At 42.1% G+C, this 18,496-nt stretch overlaps 1 protein-coding gene across 2 annotated transcripts in view; it reads right to left on the minus strand.

The window, feature by feature from the left end:
• Positions 1 to 2,913: 2,913 nt before the first annotated feature.
• Positions 2,914 to 18,496, minus strand: part of PIGG (phosphatidylinositol glycan anchor biosynthesis class G (EMM blood group)) — a 79,480-nt gene continuing 63,897 nt past the window's right edge. For both annotated transcript variants that reach the window (XM_021533887.3, XM_021533888.3), the window contains exon 13: positions 2,914 to 4,571. In XM_021533887.3, coding sequence (XP_021389562.2) covers positions 4,346 to 4,571 — 226 coding nt within the window. In that variant the 3' untranslated portion in view covers positions 2,914 to 4,345. The remainder of the gene's footprint in view (positions 4,572 to 18,496) is intronic.

An 18,496-nucleotide genomic window follows, 5' to 3' on the forward strand; every position in this document is an offset into this window, starting at 1 on the left:
TGCCTGGAAGAGAATAGGATTCATGGGATCCACAGGGAAAAGCACTTCAGGATTCAGTAAAATTTATGGCATGTGTTTATGGGGATTGATGGAACATGCAAATCATTACATAGTACTTAGGGAAGAGACAAAAGGATGGGAAAAGAAAAGAACAAGATGGCTCAGAAAGGAATGAACATGGGAAAGCAGAGAAAAACACAGGGAAAAAGGGCTGGCTCTGTATAAACAGGCCTCTAGTGTGTGTATTTCTGTGTGTGAGTCCTTCACTTCATCACTGCTGAGTGCTCCCTCCTCTCCTTAAATCCTATTTCTTTTGAGTGCATACTCTACTTTTGATAGATTTTTATGAGCAGCACTGAACTTCAAGCTGGGCTGACTCGTAACAGAGGTCTGGATACCAGCAACAGAAGCTGGGAACGTCTGGGATTCCCTTGTCTGTATGACAGCAGCAGGGCAGGTCACTGGGATCTAGGCCAGGTGCTGGATAAGCTGCCCATACAGATGTGTGTGTGCATTTTCTCCTTGAACAGTGATGAGCTGGGGAGCAGGATCAGTGTGTCAGGGCTGCTCAGCAGCCCATGGGCACCATCCTGCACCACTACCAGCCAGGGGCACATGCCCAGGCTGTCCTGCAGGCTGTCAGCAGCCCCTTTCTCTAGTGTGCCAAACTCCCTCCAAAGGGTGCTCCTCCCCTTCAGCATATACACCACTCCCCCTCCTTGGTACCACTTCCAGATTTGCTCTGGTGTCTTCCCTCACCCAGTTTAAGAATGATCCCAAAGTGCCTTGCCCTAGTATCACATCACTTCTCTGCCAAGCAAGGCTGAGATGGGGTGACTCAGACCACTGAAGCCTGAGCCCAGAGATCCAGTCCACCCTTCAAGCACACTCATCTATTAGCTCTACATATGGATGCCAAGTACACCCTGCTGAAGCCTTGCTCAAGTTATCCAACATCCAGTGCCCTTCCCTTCTCCGGAGAGTGTCATCCCTGAAGAGAAGAAATCAAGTAGCAATGGGCCAGACACAAACTGTCCTACAAACTCCCTCTCAGTCATTTTGCCTCCATCTCTAGATGCAAAAGTCTCCCTCTGTATTATCTGCCTGTGGACTGAAGAGAGGCTATGTCCCAGACTTTCCATACTTCTGTTAGATGGTGCAATGCTAGCCTCACAAACATCCCCTGATCACAGTCTTTAATAGTTAGGAGAGTGGGAGGCTTATAATGACATCAGCCAGCTCCTTCTCCTGCCCCACTGACCAGTGGAATCACAGCTTCCTTCCACTCCTGCTGGAGAAGCACAGGAAAACCTTGCTTTTTCAGAGGAAGCACTTCATGGTAACTTGCAATTGTGGCAACTGAGCAATTGTGGAGCTAAATCTTGTTTAGTCTGCAAATTCCTGATGTGAGGGATTCCAGAAACTGCCCTGACCCTTACAGAGAGAACCATGGAGGAACAGTGTCCTACCACACATGCCCTGCCTGCTGGAAAGGCTGGGGCTCACACTGTGGATTTTGTGCTGGCTTATGTAGAGGCAAGGAAAATGAAGGCTTCTTTTCCTAGAGAGCAGAAACACATATATGTAGTACCTGAAATAGCAATAGATTTAATATTTTTTCTCTTAAGCCTGAATTCATTTACAAAAATGAAACTGAAGCTTCACCACTGTGAATCCATGAGACCATACCAGACAGAAGTTACAAGCCTGGAGTTGTGCTGACTGGTGGTGATCTCATGATTTAGCAGAGCAAGCTGTAGCACTTTCTGACCAGCAGTAAAGGTGCTGAGCAGAAATACTTAACATGGCAAAACTTTATCCAAAGAAAGAAAATACCACTGCTCAGAAGGTATTTAAGGAGAAGTCTGGGCACAGGGCACTACTGAGGAAGTCCAGGCTGATCCCACACTGGAGCAGGAAATACAGGTGACCTGGACAGAAGGAACTGGTATGCTCAGAATGCTACATTGCCAGTAGCATTTCAGATTCCCACATCACTTGTCTCCTTGTACGAGGGTTTGAAACATGCCGAACATGACAGGAAGTGAGGTGAAACAACTAACTAGTGAGATAAGAATTTGTGTTCAGGCTTTATATTGATTTAAATAAAATTATTCAAACATAATCCATTAGTTAAAGCCTGGTTTCCTGCAACAGGAACTAATTTATTCTTTCACTGCCTAAGGTTTGCATTACTAGAGCCCATAAGCTCATGAAGCATTATTTCATTAACCTACACCCAAAGGGAAAGGGTGAAAAAGAATAGAAATGTCAATTCTGAAGTTGAAAGCACCACGTTTCTTTCACATATCATGCAAACTCATGAGTTGACTTGAGACAGAGATGCAGTCTCTTCTCCCTCTTCTCTCTTTTCCTGGTATTGAAGACCTAAGTAACAGCTTTCCCAAGCCATTTTACCCTACATCCAATCTGGACATATTTCAGCTTTAGAGGAGAAGGGGGACACTGATCATTTAACTAAGTAATCTGAAAAATGCAATTTTAACACACACACACACACAATAGTTTAAATTCCACTATTTGATAAAAGAAATAGTAAAAGAGATATACTAGAAGCAAAAAACAAACAAACAAACAAAAACAACAGAAGGAAGAATAAAATACCTTGTAAATGTCATCCCACATTGTTTTGGGATTCTGTACACCAGAAGAAACTTCTCTATCCCTTCAATCTCTTTATTAGCACCCTTTCTCTCTGACTCAAATGTCTCTATAAACATACTCTGTATGAATTTTAGGGAGGACTGCTTATGAATTAACAATGTAAGTAAACAGAGAATATGTTGATAATGCCAACACAGCTGCTAGCCAGCAGGTAACCAAAAAAATGTTGAGAACTGTGAAAATGGTAGATGCACATTCACAAATACAAGCTGTTTTAAATAACCATAATTGGTAGGAAAAAGTGATTTATTAGAAGTATTTAATTTTTAATCTTCCAGCAGGTCACAGTAAATGACATTAAGATCCAGTACTCTCTCCTCCAGGTAAAGAGCAATATGCTGCCAGTGTATTGAAAATTTCAGTTGTTTTATAGCTGAAAAAGTATTTCATTAGAGTAATCAAGATGGCCTATTATTTATGTACAAAAACTAAGGCCTACATTTTGAGATCTGCATTATCTGTAACATGAGACAAAAAGTTCATCAGTGATTTTAACTGTGCTGTCAGCTATATTGGTCCTGAAAGTTTTTATTTTTCCATATTTGGAACAAAAGTTAAAAGGTCTCTGTATGCTTCTCTTCTGATACACTTCAAATATATTTAGACTAACTCATATTAGCCACTAAGATGGATAAAACTAAGAGGCAAAAAGACCTCACTTGAATACTGATAGTCAGTAAAGTCATTAACATGTATCTTCTTGACAGAAGCAAGGAAAACAACATTATTAGAAATTAATTACAGCACATTCAAGTGAGATGGCTAGACAGGTCACTAGGGGATGGTGATGCAAGCTGCAAAGGTGATGCACAACTTTTACACATTTTATTCTTCTGGTAATTTAATCCATTAAACTGTTTTCCTGTTCACTACTCACAACTCTCTATACCCATGTGTGGAAAACATGATCAAATGTTCAGCCTAGCTGCACTGACCTGATTTGTCGTTTATACATTGATAAGAAGAAACAACATTTTAGCAGTGACTGGACTCCATAAAAGATTCATTACTTTGTTAGACAGTAAGTGTTTCTTATTCAGGGTCTGAAGTGCAGATTGAAATCCATTGCAAATAATGATGGAACTCACCTTACAAAGAAAATGCTGCTTTTAAACAGAAATGCTTGCTGCCTATGCAAAATGAACAAAATCTCTTACCTGGGATTTTTGTACAATAAAAATTTCAATATATCCACCAGAAAGAAAACAAACACAAAAATCCCCTGAAGCTAATAGAGTCAGAATCTTGTGAACAGTGCCTAGAAATCCTGCATATTTTTAGGATTCTGTGGTCTAAGAAAGTAAAATAAATGTATGCACACAAGATTTTTTCTGTGTCCATGAGGCACTGGTCTGTACTTATATCAAGATGTATATTTTTAAATCCAAAACATGTAATAATGCCAAATTCAGTCATTTGGGAAGTGCTATAATGACAGCTGTAGAACAAAAGGTATCCATGAGAAAACAGTTTATTTCAATTCAACATTTTTAAAGCAAACTCAGTGGTAACACAAGACTGATCTTGACTAGAAAAACCAACTCATTTAACAATTTACTCTTCAAAATCTTCCCAACAATTTAAAGCTGGTATTTCCCTTCCTCCATTCCAGTGGCACACTGGACGTTGCAATGCAGAACCACATACCGCGCACCTATTTTCAGTCCTGCACTTTGTAAGCGTGGTTCTGATCCATTGCTGTGAAGAACAGGCAGACAGCAGCTGTGATGAAGACATGCACTCCCTCGTACAGGAGCTTTGGAGAGAAGACACTCCATATGAACAGGTGGTAGCGCAGACCTGTCACCAAAACAACGTAGATGGCAACTGGAATTGAACGCATCAGAGCGTAGCAGAAGCAGCCGTGACCCACTGCTGCGGAATTCCTGGGAACACAAACACATGAGTTCATTCTAAGGCAAACTCAGAATAGACACTGGAGTTCCTCCCCTCTTTAGCATTATTTCACAATACAAGGAGTGTTCAGAGATCTCTACTTTGTGTTAGAAAACTGATTGTTAGTGCAATGATGAACCAATAAAATTTGTTCTTGTCACCTCTATATGTGCTGTGTACGTCAGGTGTAAGCATAGCAACTGCTGTTGCCATAAAGGCACCCAGTAGTTCACTTCACACTTAGGTTGTTCTGTACTTTAAAGTATTTTATTCTAATTGCCAAAGTTTCCATTAAGCAGTTGCAAGACTGCTTTGTCTCCTGTTGGCCTTACAGCGCCGTTCCACAGCGCCTGAATGGCAGGAGGAAGAGAGGACAACAGTACTCCTCAAAAAGCTTCCTAACCTGTTCAACAATCAGATGGAGTCTGTACCACCTTGTAAAGTGCATAAAACTTGTCAGAGTGCACTGCTGCCCACAGCCAGCACCACTGTACAAAACAACAGAAAAAACTGTGCTATTGGAAAACTTCACAAAGCTAACTAACATAACATTATCCAAAGAATATCATATTCTTAGGCTCATAGGACTGATACATTGCATTTCTGTCCTAGCTGCTTAGCTCAGCTGGGTCCACTGCACCCCAACTACATGGTCCATATCTGCCACATGGATGCATTTTGGTGGGTAACAAGAGTCAAATAAAAATGGAAGTGAAAAGGTTTTCTGCACTTCGATTGTTCTCTCTCTCTTGAGGCATTAACTCAAAGCAATGCTGGGCTGGCCACTGTCCAATTTCTCCAAAATACATCTGCTGAGATTAATTCACACTAAATTCATATGTTTACCCCTTCAGACAAAAGGAAGGGAAAAGCTATTTCACTGGAATAATGAGCGAACATTTTCCTCTCCCCATCAAAATATTTTACATAAGCAGTTCCCAAAAGAACACACTGGCAAAGAGTGGAAATGTTTTACAGTGAAATCCTGATCTGAGAATCTGTTCTGCTCCTCCCAGTTTTTAATTCTAATCTTGTTCCAAGTAATAAAAATTTAACACGGCTAGCACTTCTGCAAGATGTTAATTAGGCACTTATGACTAAGTAAGCTACAGAATGCAGTATTTTACATAAACCATTAAACTTCTTATTCTTTAAATAAAAATAACTTGGAATCAGCCCTGGTTTCTAGTGAAGTCAAAATCTAAATTCCCAAGGCTTTCAGTAGAAGGAAGAATAGGTCATGAAAGCAGAGTTTTAAAATCAAGAACAGCAGGCATGAATGACTGAAATACATACATTCAGTTCATAAAAAACTATTTCCCTTGCTGCTTAGCCAAGAAAACTGAGATTTGGGAGTGAACTAGACTGCTCCCTGTTTCTGCATAACTATCTTAGTCTTCAGTGAACTTGTGTAAATAACCAGCTTTATGTTTAATAACTGATTCTGTTGACAAGGATTAAACGAAGTGCAGTACCCTCACTCTTACTTGTTTTCATGTGGATATGAGTTAAAACAGTATTTGTAGCAAAAAATAGTATTTGTTATTATCAGATGAGCACTGAATAAACAGAGGAAATGGCTTTTCAATCAGATAAACAGGCATTTTAAAAAACATTTTATAGAGTTAAAAAATGCACTTTATAGACCATATAGATGAATCCCCAGGTCAATGATACAATTCCTTCTGTATTCTGGTATAATAAAAATAGCTGTTTTCCACTTATAAAAGCTCTCAGCACTCACTTCACCTCTTAAGATAGCAAAGACCTTAAGAGGGAAAACTTGGACAGCTCTACTGCATAATGCAGTGGTGCAATTTAGATAAGGCAGTAAAAGCACACTGTATCCACAAAGTTAAACTGTAAGTGGGATTCAACAGCAGAATAATTGGGTTTATCTCAGAGCTGGTGAAAGCATTCGTACATGGATCGCTGCAGACAGAGCACAGGAATGCCTGAGCACAAGTTAGACCTACTTGGCCTGATCCTAAGGCAACAACTTAGCTCTTCAAGCACATCAGCATTCTTTCCTGTTCCTTCAGCCAGGACTAAATTCAAACACCTGATAGTAATGCCTTTGTGTGCTCCTTCTCCTCACTCTACAGACACAGCGCACGCAGCATCTTCAGGCCGCAAGGAAAGCAGCATCCCAGGATCAGGCAGCTGCTGATAACATGATCATGACAATCCAGCTAGTTCCACTGGTTTCTGAGTGAAATGAATTCCAAATGGATTCGCCAGAGGAACAGAGAAAGCTGGCTGTGAGATGCCACTCATGTATCCTCATGTTTATGATCTGGACCAGCCAGTAATGAATAACCTTGCAAATTCTCAGTGCTGTTTCAATTAAAGTAATGGAAGACTACAGGACATATCCAAAGTATCAATCTGTAACTTATCCACACTGAATCATCTCTTCAGCAATTAATACCTTGCATCATTTAAAGGAGATGAGCACAGACAGATATAAACTACCTCCATGTTCTGACAAAAACAGCCCACTATTAAGGCCTCTGCACAACACAGGACTAACAAAAAGGAATACTGAGCTTCTAATAATCAGCTCATGTAGGAAGTTAGCTTATGGGGACTTGAAAGAGAGATCCATACGTGTTTCAGATGAGAAAGCATATTCAAACTTCATACGAGATCCAGGAAAAAACAATGTTTTTGATGAGTTCTGAAGCAAAGAACACTACAGATTAAAATCACTAAAGATACTGTAAGTAGAATGCAAACATTAAGTATGGTCTAGAAAACATACCAACTTTCAGCACAAATTGTCTCTTTTAATGGAAAATATTTAATACATAGTAAAATATGATCAAGAAACTGTTATATTAATAGGTTTATCACTACTTTGGATATCCTGAACCCTAACAGTAGATGTTTCATGAACAAATTTTTCACCTCTCAATCCATCTCTAAGGTGCCGCTGAGTAATTAAAGGCTTGCAAAATGAAAAAACTACAATGGAAAAAAAAAAAAAAAAAAAAAAAAAACAAAACAAACAAAAAAGCCACCACAAAACAATAAACCAAACCACTATGTTATTGTGAAAACATGTCTCCTAGTTATATAGAATACTTGGCAGCTGGTGGCAACAAGTTTTGTAGCTTAAAAACCAAGCAAAAAAATCTCCATAGCCAGCCCTACAAATGCATCCACAAGGAAGTTTAAAATATACTTTACAGTGTTTACAGTGTTCCAACCCTTTATCCAATACACCATATCAAATAAACAGTTTAGAAATAAATAAGCATGTAAGAGTGGAATACTCTAGTATTGTCACTCTTCTAGGGTTGGAAGAGGAGGGTCATTGTGGAGGGTTTCAGTATGAATGTGCTGAACCCTTTCAATGCCTCTAGTGTTTCCCTCTAGCGTTTCTGCCCTTCCATCTCCTCTGCCTTTTCTAGCTAAACATCACTGCCTAAGTTATCTCCTGCTGGAGATACTGAATTGGCCTGTTTGAAGGCAATTTTTACTGTATTAACATCTACAGTATTAAGTAGCGCTTCTCTTTCTAGGCATTCTGCATTTTCAAAGATCTCCCTGTTTAGTGCCCTATGAAAAAAGACTTGGCATTTTGCTCATCTGCCCCAGATATACTAATGAAGAGTTGCACTGAGAAACAGCACTCCAAATTTCTCCAACATCTTAGAGTATCTGCAATTTGTAAGACATTTCTCTGATCTAAGCAAGTATCAATCAGTTCAGCAGCAAGAACAAATTTGCTACATCTCTCCCACATGTCCCATCCTCACTTAGTATAATTCTACAATACTATTTTAGATTATGCATCTAAAATAGAGATTATAGAACACAATCCTGCATTGTCATGGAAAGACACTTGATATTTTTAGCAGTTCTAAAGGAACCAAGAGTCCTCTGGAAATTTACATTATTAACTCTGGTAGAAACTACCAATCAGAACATTTTTAATCCTATAAAGTCACATTTTTTGTCACCACATCCTATCAATGGATAGATGTCAAAAAATGGTGATTGCCAGCAAGATAAAAGGACTGTAAAGAGTATTCTGCTGCCATGGAAAGGATGGAACTTGGGAATGACTAATTTTTCTCTGCACTCTGCAATCTTTTTCTCAGTAAGAATGGCAGAGAAGGTACCTGAGCAAGGTTGTGCCTGTGGCAATAAGTTGCAGGGGACTGTAGCACATGTGGATTGTAGTACAGGGTTCAGCAGGTTCTGACAAAGACTTAGCAGTAAAATGCAATTAGAACTTGAAACTTTAATTCTCTTAATTTTAGCATCAAGAATATGAAAAATAGAATTGTACCAATGTTCTTCCCTGTACTCACTGCTGGCATAAGCAGTTGTGCTGTGAGCTTCGTGTCAGCAAAATACGCAAAAAAAGACACCCAAAAAAAAAAAAAAAAAAAACCAAAAAACACACCACACACACATACAAAGAACCCAAAGCGAAGACATATACACAAAATAACCCCAAAAAAACCAAAACCAAAACAAACAAGCAAAAAAAAAAAACTCAAAAAAAACCTAAACCAAATAAAAAAAAACCTCTAAACCAAACCAGCCTATTCCTGTTGACACTGTCTCAGATTTTATTGCAGCAAAGTATAACCAAAACATCTTAACAAGCAAAACACAAAACATAAGCTATTTCAAAGCCCAGCATCAGACAGTTTTCTGTGACTATTCTTCCAAAATTCACTGAACAGTTAATAAGGTTTCCAGTAGGAAAAAAAACCTGAAGCATTTCATACTGGTGCCATACATGCAAGAAATAACAAGGAAATTAATAGATTGATTTTCTGTTAAGGTGCATCTGGCAGGCTATTCTGCTCATCTTTGTAAACAAACAGTTATTCTTCATGACCTTAGCTAAAGGTGTAAAGAGAAACTGCATCCAACAATTGTTATTGACAGATGGGATCTGAAGAAATTTACCACAGACTCTTAATGTCCAAGTTATTAAATTAAATTCAAGTGTAAAATGTTAAAATATACCAGTCTAGCAAGACACATCAACAGTAAAACAAGGCATTTCTAGAAAGGTAAAGTGCAATTTATTTAAGTATGGATAGGAAACTGGCCAGCAAGGCCAGAATGGGTGCTGATCTGTTAATTTTACTCAGTGTGGCAGCCAGTCACAAGTAGGGTCCCACAGTGAATATTATTGAGCCCAAACTGCTCAACATATTCATAAATAGTCTAGATGGTAGGATTGAAAGCACCTTCACTAATGTGCTGCTGGCACTAAACTGGGCATTGAGGTGGACACAGGAGAAGGGAGAGCTGTCTTACAGAGAGATCTGGTCAGGCTATTAAGACCTATATGAAGTTTAACAAAGACAAGTGCAAAGTCCTGCACCAAGGTTAGGATGCATGTGGCTGGGAACCAGTGCTGCCAAAAGGGATCTGGGGGTACTAAACATGAGTCAGCAGAGCAGTGCTGCAGCAACAGTTAAATCATGTCCTGGGCTGCATCCTCAGGGGCATTACTAGCAGGGAGAGATGTGATTATCCCAACTCAGTATACTGAGTGCTTGTCAGGCCACACCTCTAGTATGCTCAGTTCTGGTTCCCCATCCTTCCAAAAAGACATGGACAGGCTGGAGGGGCTCTAAAGAAGGACTGGAGAGCATGAAAGAGCTCTATGACATATGACAGTAGAAGTTAAGTCTCTTCTCCATGGAGAAGGTTCAGGGAGACTTCATCACAGCATTCCTGTATTTAATTATTTCAAGATGGCAACAAAGGATGGAGGTGCTCTCCTCACCAGGTGGTACATGGAGAAAATATAGGGCATTGGGTGCAAGTAGTACTGGGAGAGGGTTCATCTCAGTATAAAAAAGACACAATCTATAGTGAGAACAATCAATCACAGATACAATCTTGCCAGGGATCTGGTAGAGTCCCCATCACTTGCAAATTTTCAAGACAAAACTGGACAGCATGCTCAATGATTTCATGGAGGCTCCTCTTCCCAGAAAAGGCTGAACCAGATGATCTTTTAAGGGCATCTCCAACCTGGGGTGTTCTGTGGTTCTGCAAAGCAATGCTCACTCTTCTGCACTGAGGGCAGAGTCAACTCTTCCTTGTATTTTTTCACTACAGTAACTATTTTTAAACTTGTGACTTAAATAAAATAACACTCTCTCCTCAAATTACTCTTGCCATCCCAGTAACACACACATTCAAGAAGAATTTGTTAACTTCAGAAGAAGGTGTGAGAAAAGAAGATAGAAAAATCTTAGATAAATGCAGAATGACAGTATGTCGTGTACAGTCCTATCCACAGCTACCAGAACCAGTTATGTTGGCCATGGAACAGAGGAGAACAGAAAAATAATGGTGGAAAAGGAAAAAAACTTGAAAGAATAGTAGGATTAGGCCAATACCAGCAAAAGTACAGTTTACATCTAGAAACATTGCTAAAATAAAGAGGTATAAGAGGTATAGAGATAAAGAGGTATAAGAGGTATAATAAAGAGGTATATAAGAAAAACTCTACAAATATGACCCTCTCCTTCCAGTACTGTTCTTCTGAATGACTCTGCTTCTGCTTGAGGAGCAGAACAAACCACTCAAAGTCCAACATCATCACACAGCTCTTGCTAATTTAAGAGAGAAAACCAAGCTGACACTAGGCTCCAATCTGTTTCAGAATAAAATGGAATATGCAAAGTACAGAAGAGAAAGGAGTGATGGAATAATTTCTTCAGTGAACTGTGTGTTCATGCACTGTATCAAAATATTGCTCACAACTTTCTTCACAGCTTTTTTTAGTACAATGTACAGCATATTCTTCTGCAGAGACTCTATTTTTTGTGGTGCAATGAGATGTCTTCTGGGACTACACAAAGATACTCTTACTAAGCCCAAGTGTCAGATACACTTTTTACTTTGGCAAGTTTATAGGAGTAATGGACTTCTTAGCAATTCAGCTTTGTGCAAATTACTTTTAAGAGCAATACTCAGCATCAGGATAAAAGACTGCAGAGCCCCACATACTTTCTCTGGAAAAAAAATAGGATTACAGCATGATCTGTAAACCTATACTCTAAAACATCTGCAAAGGATGAGAGGATGAGACACGGCTAATACCATTATATGTAAAAGGGACAGTGAACAAAAATGGTTTCATCTTGGGAAGTAATAAATTGCAAGATCAATCTGATTTTTTATGAAGATACCTTGATTAGTATCTGTAGACCCTCCTCGTCTTTGGATCCTAGTTGAGAAGACAGGCAAATCAGCACAGGATTTTTCATGCCCTAATTTTGGTGATACTGTAATTGTCATGGCTCTGAGACAGAAAGTGTAAACAGATACAACTTTCAGAAGATTGTAGATGTTAATCTGCACTTTGAGTAGGGGGGGAAGGAGGGGTAGGAAGGAATCTGGGAAGGGAGGGAAAGGGAGGGAGGGAGGGAGGGAGGGAGGGAGGGCGGGAGGGCGGGAGGGCGGAAGGGAGGAAGGGAGGAAGGGAGGAAGGGAGGAAGGGAGGAAGGAAGGAAGGAAGGAAGGAAGGAAGGAAGGAAGGAAGGAAGGAAGGAAGGAAGGAAGGAAGGAAGGAAGGAAGGAAGGAAGGAAGGAAGGAAGGAAGGAAGGAAGGAAGGAAGGAAGGAAGGAAGGAAGGAAGGAAGGAAGGAAGGAACAGATACTGATTGAGAGGGACCAAGAGTGTCTAAAACTGATAAATATTCACAGGAGAGACAAGGGACACTTGAACAAACAAGCAGTGTGTATGGGAAAGTGAAAGATCCCATCAGAGAAGGAATGCACATGATAGAGCAAGAAATTGAGGAAGAGAAAGTACATAACAGAAATATGAGAAGTATGAGAGAAAGATGAAAAACAACAGGAAAAAGGAGGGAAAGCATACCAGGGACACACACTGAATGTGTCTGTGGGTGTGAGCATATAGGGAAGCCAGAGAGAAAGTGAGCGAGTGTGTGCACAAGAGAGGAAAGGTGCAATAGAAAGAATGAAAAAGTGTTAGAGAGGGGAAAGGCAGGGGAAAATGAGAGACAATTTACATAGAAGATAATTTTATTAGGAATATACATGTGGAATCACAAGCATGTGACAGAACAGGAAAGCACACAAATGAATTGTAAAGTTTCCAAGACAGCACAGGAAGGGAGGAAAATGGCTGTGTAAGGGAGGGAAAGTGTGCCCAAGAGAGCAAAAGTAAAAGCAATAGAGAGGAATTGTAAGGCTGTGAGATGGGGAAAGTGTACCTGAGAGGAAAAATACATGCAGAAAAAGGGTGACACGCTATACAGAGAGAAGAAAAGCATGCAACTAAGTAGAAACTTGAAAGATTGGGAAATCAACGATAGAGTATGAGACAAAGAGGGTGGAGAGCATTCACAAGGGAGAAAAGTGTACAAGGGCAAGCAAGGAAAACTGCAGCAGACCAAAGAAAAACCACATGCAACCAAGTAAAGACATGAGAGAGAATTCTAGGAATTGAAAGATTTAACTAAAAGGAAAGCATAAAAAATAAACAGGGAATGTGTGAGACAGAAAACATGAGCAAAAGAGAAGAGGGGAAGTGAAAGAGAAAGTGAAGGCATGGGTAAGAAAAAGGCAGTGTGCATGAAATTTTCAGACAAGTACAAGCAAGAGAGACTGGGATCCTATTCAACTGAAATCACTAAATGTGGTCAAGAGAAAGCATTAAAGACAATGAAGTAAAAAATAGAAACAAAATATGTGAGACAACCCACAAGAAAAGGAAAAAATGTAAGGAGTGCCATAGGGATAGGGAAGTGCATATGCAGAAGAGCAGGAGCCAAGACAAGCATGGTAGAAAGGGAAGCCCTGTGAGGTAAGTGTGAGAAAGCAAGCAAGAAAGTGATAGAGGGAAGTGTACAAAAAAGTAAAAGGGTAAGAAGGTGAAAGACATTTGACAGGGGGAGCCCAAGGTACACTGGGTGGGAGGAAAGGGATGTCCAGAGAGCGATGAAGGGAGTGCAAGGGAGAGGGAAGGACTCCAGGAGAGACAGACTGATGGGGAAGGAGCATGTAGGAGTGACAGAACCTGTGTATGCCAGTGAGTGCCAAGGTGTGTGAGAGGCAAGAAGGAAGCAAGAGAGGGAGTGTTAGGGTGAATTTTGGAGGGAAAGTGAGGGGGCAGCAAGATGAATTAAATTATGGAGGAAATGCAAAGAAAGGGAACTAGCAAGTAGATTGTGAGAGGAGTGCTACTGAGTGAGAGACATGCAAGAAGTACAACCAAGAGTGACAACATGTGGTGGGGCTAAAGTGCAAGTGAGTGACATGAAGCATGCAAGGGAGAAAACTACAAGGTGGCAAACTGAGAGAGCATGATAGAGGGAAGAGTGTGGGGAATATGGAGAAAAACAAGAAATCATGTGCAAGAGGGAAGGAAAACAAGAGAAAGGAGGGAGAAGGGAAAGCAAAAGAGATAATAAAAGATGAAAAAGGGCAGCATGAGAGAGAGGAAAGGAGCACAGAAAATTGACAGTAGGAGCAAGAGAGGAAGTACAAGCACAGGAGAGGAGAACTGTGTTCTTTGTACAGCAATGCAAGAAAGGGGGGCAGCAGAAGAACAAAGGGATAGAAGGCAAGGGTGTGCAAGAGAAAGATCACACACACAAATGAGTGAAGGCATGCAAGCAAGAGATAGAAAGCAAGGGCAGGGGTCAAAGTGCCTCCAAAAGAGAGAAAATGCACACTCAAGAGACAGGACATGAACATCAAGGACAGCAGTAAGGGCATATGACAGACATACTGTGAGAGATGTAAAGCTAGAAGAAGTGTGAAGGGCAGCAAGTGGGACAAGGACAGAGAGCAATAGAGAGGGAGGTAGCAAGCTAGAGAGGAAAAGCATTATGCTTCCAGAGGCTGGAAGCACAAGCAAGAGGGAAATCCAAGAGGAATAATGTGAGAAAGGGGGAAAGTGCAAGACAGGAGGTTAGTGAGAGAGAAAGACTTGACACAAGATTAAAAAGGAACCAGTACAGCAGACGGGAAAGAAGAAGTATGCAAGGGAAGCAAAGCATTAGAGAGCGAGCACAAAGTGCATGTTCAAGACAAAAACCACATGCCAGACAGACAATAAAACTGAATGGCAGCATAAGGAAAGGTGTGTGACAGAGGAAATATGGATGAGGTGAAGATGGGGAAGGGGTGTGGTGTGAGAAAGTGCGAGATGAGCAGAACATGACATCAGTGAACCATTAAAAGTTCAGGGGAAGTACACGACAGAAAGAAGCATGGCATGTGAGAGGGAAGCAAATCATACACTGCTGACAAAGTGTGTGAGAAAGACGATGTAAGTGACAGAGAGGTGGGAGTTGGAGAAAGAGAGAGGTAAGGGGGAACTGAGGACAATAAGAAAGAGGGAATGAGGACAGAGGGAAGGCTAGAGAAAAAGAGAGGGAGCAAGACAAAGGGATAGTGACAGCAAGACTGAAGGAACAATGACATTAGACAAGACAGAAAGCACAAGTGGCACTGAAAGTGCAAATAGGAAGGGTAATTTTGTGAGACAGAAAGCATGCAAGAGAGGGAGAAAGACATGGAAATGAAGAATATTAATACATGTGAGAGAGGGGAGTGCCAGAGAATGATAACAGCAAGCAAGGAAAAGCACACATGAGAGATAATGTAAGCATGACAGGCAGAATCCATGTGAGAGAGGAAACACATGAGAATGAGGAGTTGCATGTGAGAGGGAGGCTGCTGAGACAAACAGGCACAAGGTGCACCACACATGGGTAAAGGACACAGAGAGAGAAAAAGGGTGTGGGAAGCCTGTGAAAGGACAAGTAAGAGGAAAAAAAAGTAGAAGAGGCAAATGACTGAGCCAAAGAGAAAAGGGTAACAAAAGGAAAAGAGAAGGATACTGAGGGAGAATTACAGAATCACAGAATTGATTCAGGTTGGAAAAGACCTTTTGAGGTCATCAAGTCCAACATATGAGCTAACCTAAATCATGACACTGAGTGCTATGCTCAGCCTTCTTTTAAACATGTCCAGGGAGGACCACTTCACCACCTCCCTGGGCAGACGGTTCCAGTGCCCAATTACTCTTTCAGTGACGAATATTCTGACAACTCATCTGGCACAGCTTAAGGCTCCATCCTCTTGTTCTGTCAGTTGTCGCTGGGGAGAAGAGACTGACCCCCACCTGTTTACAAAAACATTTCAGGCAGTTGTAGGGAGTGGTAAGGTCTTCCCTGAGCCTCCTTTTTTCCAGGCTAAACACCCCCAGTTACCTCACAGGGTTTGTGTCCCGGGCTATTCACCAGCCTCGTTGCCCTCCTCTGGACACGTTTCAGCATCTCAACGTCCTTCCCAAACTGAGGGCCCAGAACTGGACACAGCACTCGAGGAGAGGCTTAACCAGTACAGGAGAAGAATCACTGCCCTGGCCACACTGTCCCTGATCCAGGCCAGGAGCCATTGGCCTTCTTGGCCCCCAGGGCACACTGCTGGCTCGTGTTCAATCACCTCTTGACCAGCATCCCCAGGTCCCTTTCTGCCTGGCCACTGTCCAGACACTCTGTCCCCAGCTTGTGGTGCTGCAGGGGCTTGTTGTGGCTCAAGTCTAGGATCTGGCATTTGGACTTGTTAAACCTCATATTGTTGGATTCAGCCCACCTACCCAGCCTGTCCAAGTCACTCTGCAGAGCCCCCCTACCCTCTAACAGATTAATACTCGCTCCCAGCTTGGTGTCATCTGCAATTTACTGATGGTGGGCTTGATCCACTCATCCAGATCATCAGTGAAGATATTAAACAGGACTGGTCCCAGCACAGACCCCTGAGGGACACCACTGGTGACTGCCCCCCAAGTGGATGTGACACAATTCACCTCCCCTCTCTGGGTCTGGCCCTGCAGCCAGTTCCTAACCCAGCACAGAGTGCTCCTGTCCAAGCCGTGGGCTGCAGCTTTTCCAGGAGTGTCCTACAGGGAGATGGTGTCAAAGGCATTGCTGAAGGTCAGGCAGACAACATCCACAGCCTTCCCCTCATCCATCAGGTGGGTCACCTGGTTATGAAAGCAGATCAGGTTGTTCAGGCAGGACCTGCCCCTCCTAAATCCATGCCGGGCCATCCTGTGGGTGCCATGTGACAACACTCAAGATGATCTGGACCATAATCCTGCCAGGCACTGATGTCAGGCTGACAGGTCTGCAGTGTCCTGGATCTTCCTTCCTGCCCTTTTTGTGGATGGGCATCCCATTGGGCAGCTTCCAGTCATCTGGGACCTCCCCAGTGAGCCAGGACTGCTGGTAAATGATGGAGAGCAGCTTCACAAGCTCATCTGCCAGCTCCCCCATCACCCTGGGGTGGCCCATCTGGGCCTACAGACTTGTGAGCATCTGAGTGGCTCAGCAGGTCTCTGATGGCCTCCTCCTGGATAACAGGGGGACCATTCTGCTCCCTGTCCCCATCTACCAGCCCAGGAAGACAACCTGTCTTTCTGCTGAAAACTGAGGCAAAGAAGGTGTTACGTATCTCTGCCTTTTCCTCATCTTTAGTTACTAAATTCCCTCCTCCATCTAATAGAGAATTAAGTTTATCCTTGAATCTCCTTTTGACATTAATGTATTAAAAAAAAAATTGTCCTTCACAGAAGCAGCCAGACTGAGTTCTAACTGGGCTTTTGGCTCTCTGATTTTTTCCCTGTATTACTTCCTTAAACACTTCCTGAGATACCTGACCTCCTTCCAAAGGTGTTACACCCTGTTTCTCTTCCTCAGCTCCTTCAGAAGTTCTTTGCTCACCCAGGCTGGTTGTCTTCCCCAGTGGCTCATCTTTTGTCACACAGGGACAGCCTGCTCCTGTGCCTTCAAGATTTCTGTTTTGAAGCATGCCCATCCATCCTGGACCCCCTTGGGAAGGGCTGCTTCCCAAGAAACTCTATGAGTAAGCCTCTTGAATAGGCCAAAGTCTAGCCTCTGGAAGTCCAGTGTGGGAGTCTTATTGTTGCCCCTCCTTGTTTCACCAAATATTTATTGAAAACTGTAATTTCATGATCGCCGTGCCCCAGGTGGCCTCCAACCACCACATCTCCCACCAGCCCTTCTCTGTTTGCAAACAGAAGGTCTAGCATTGTCCCTCCCCTGGTAGGCTTGCTTACCAGCTGTGACAAGTTGTGACTCTAAGAACCTCCTAGACTGACTCTTATCTGCTGAATTCCCAGAAGGTATCTGGCAGGTTAAAGGCACCTACAAGAACAAGAGCTGGTAATTGTGACATATTTTCCAGTGTTTATAGAATAGTTCATCCACCTCTCCATTCTGGTTAGGTGGTTTATAACAGGCTCCCACTAGGATGCCAGCCTTGCTGGCCTTCCCCTTGATTCTTAACCACAGGCACTCAACCATATTAATCTCAAGTTCCGTGGTATCAAGAGCTCCCCTAATATACGGAGCCATCCTCTTCTACTCATTCTCCCTTTCCTGTCTCTTCCAAAGAGCCTGTTGCCATCCAGTGCAGCACTCCTGTTATGTGAGTCATCCACCACATTTCTGTGATGGCAAAAATGTCATAGCTTTCCTACAGTACCATGGCTTCTAGTTCCTCTTGTTTGTTACCCATGCTGCATGTATAGTGTACATGCACTTCAGCTGGGTTGCTGATTTCACCTCTGACTCAGGCTTACCACCCATGGGCTTGTTTCTGGAGGGCCTAGTTGCATCTCCTTCCCCCTCTGAACCTAGATTTCAAGCCCTCTAAATGAGTCCCACCAATTAATGGGCTTTTGTCCTTAACAGATAGATGGAGCCCATCTGACTCTAGTAGGCCATGTGCTGTAAAAGCTGCCCCATGATCAAACAACCCAAAATTCTGCTGATGCCACCAGCCCACTGGTGATAATGTAGGTTCTACTGTTCCTTTCATCATTCATCCCTGCCACTGAAGGGACTGAGCAGAACACAAC

Source organism: Lonchura striata, chromosome Z (assembly GCF_046129695.1).
Source record: "Lonchura striata isolate bLonStr1 chromosome Z, bLonStr1.mat, whole genome shotgun sequence".
In the NCBI taxonomy this organism is placed as follows: Eukaryota; Metazoa; Chordata; class Aves; order Passeriformes; family Estrildidae; genus Lonchura; species Lonchura striata.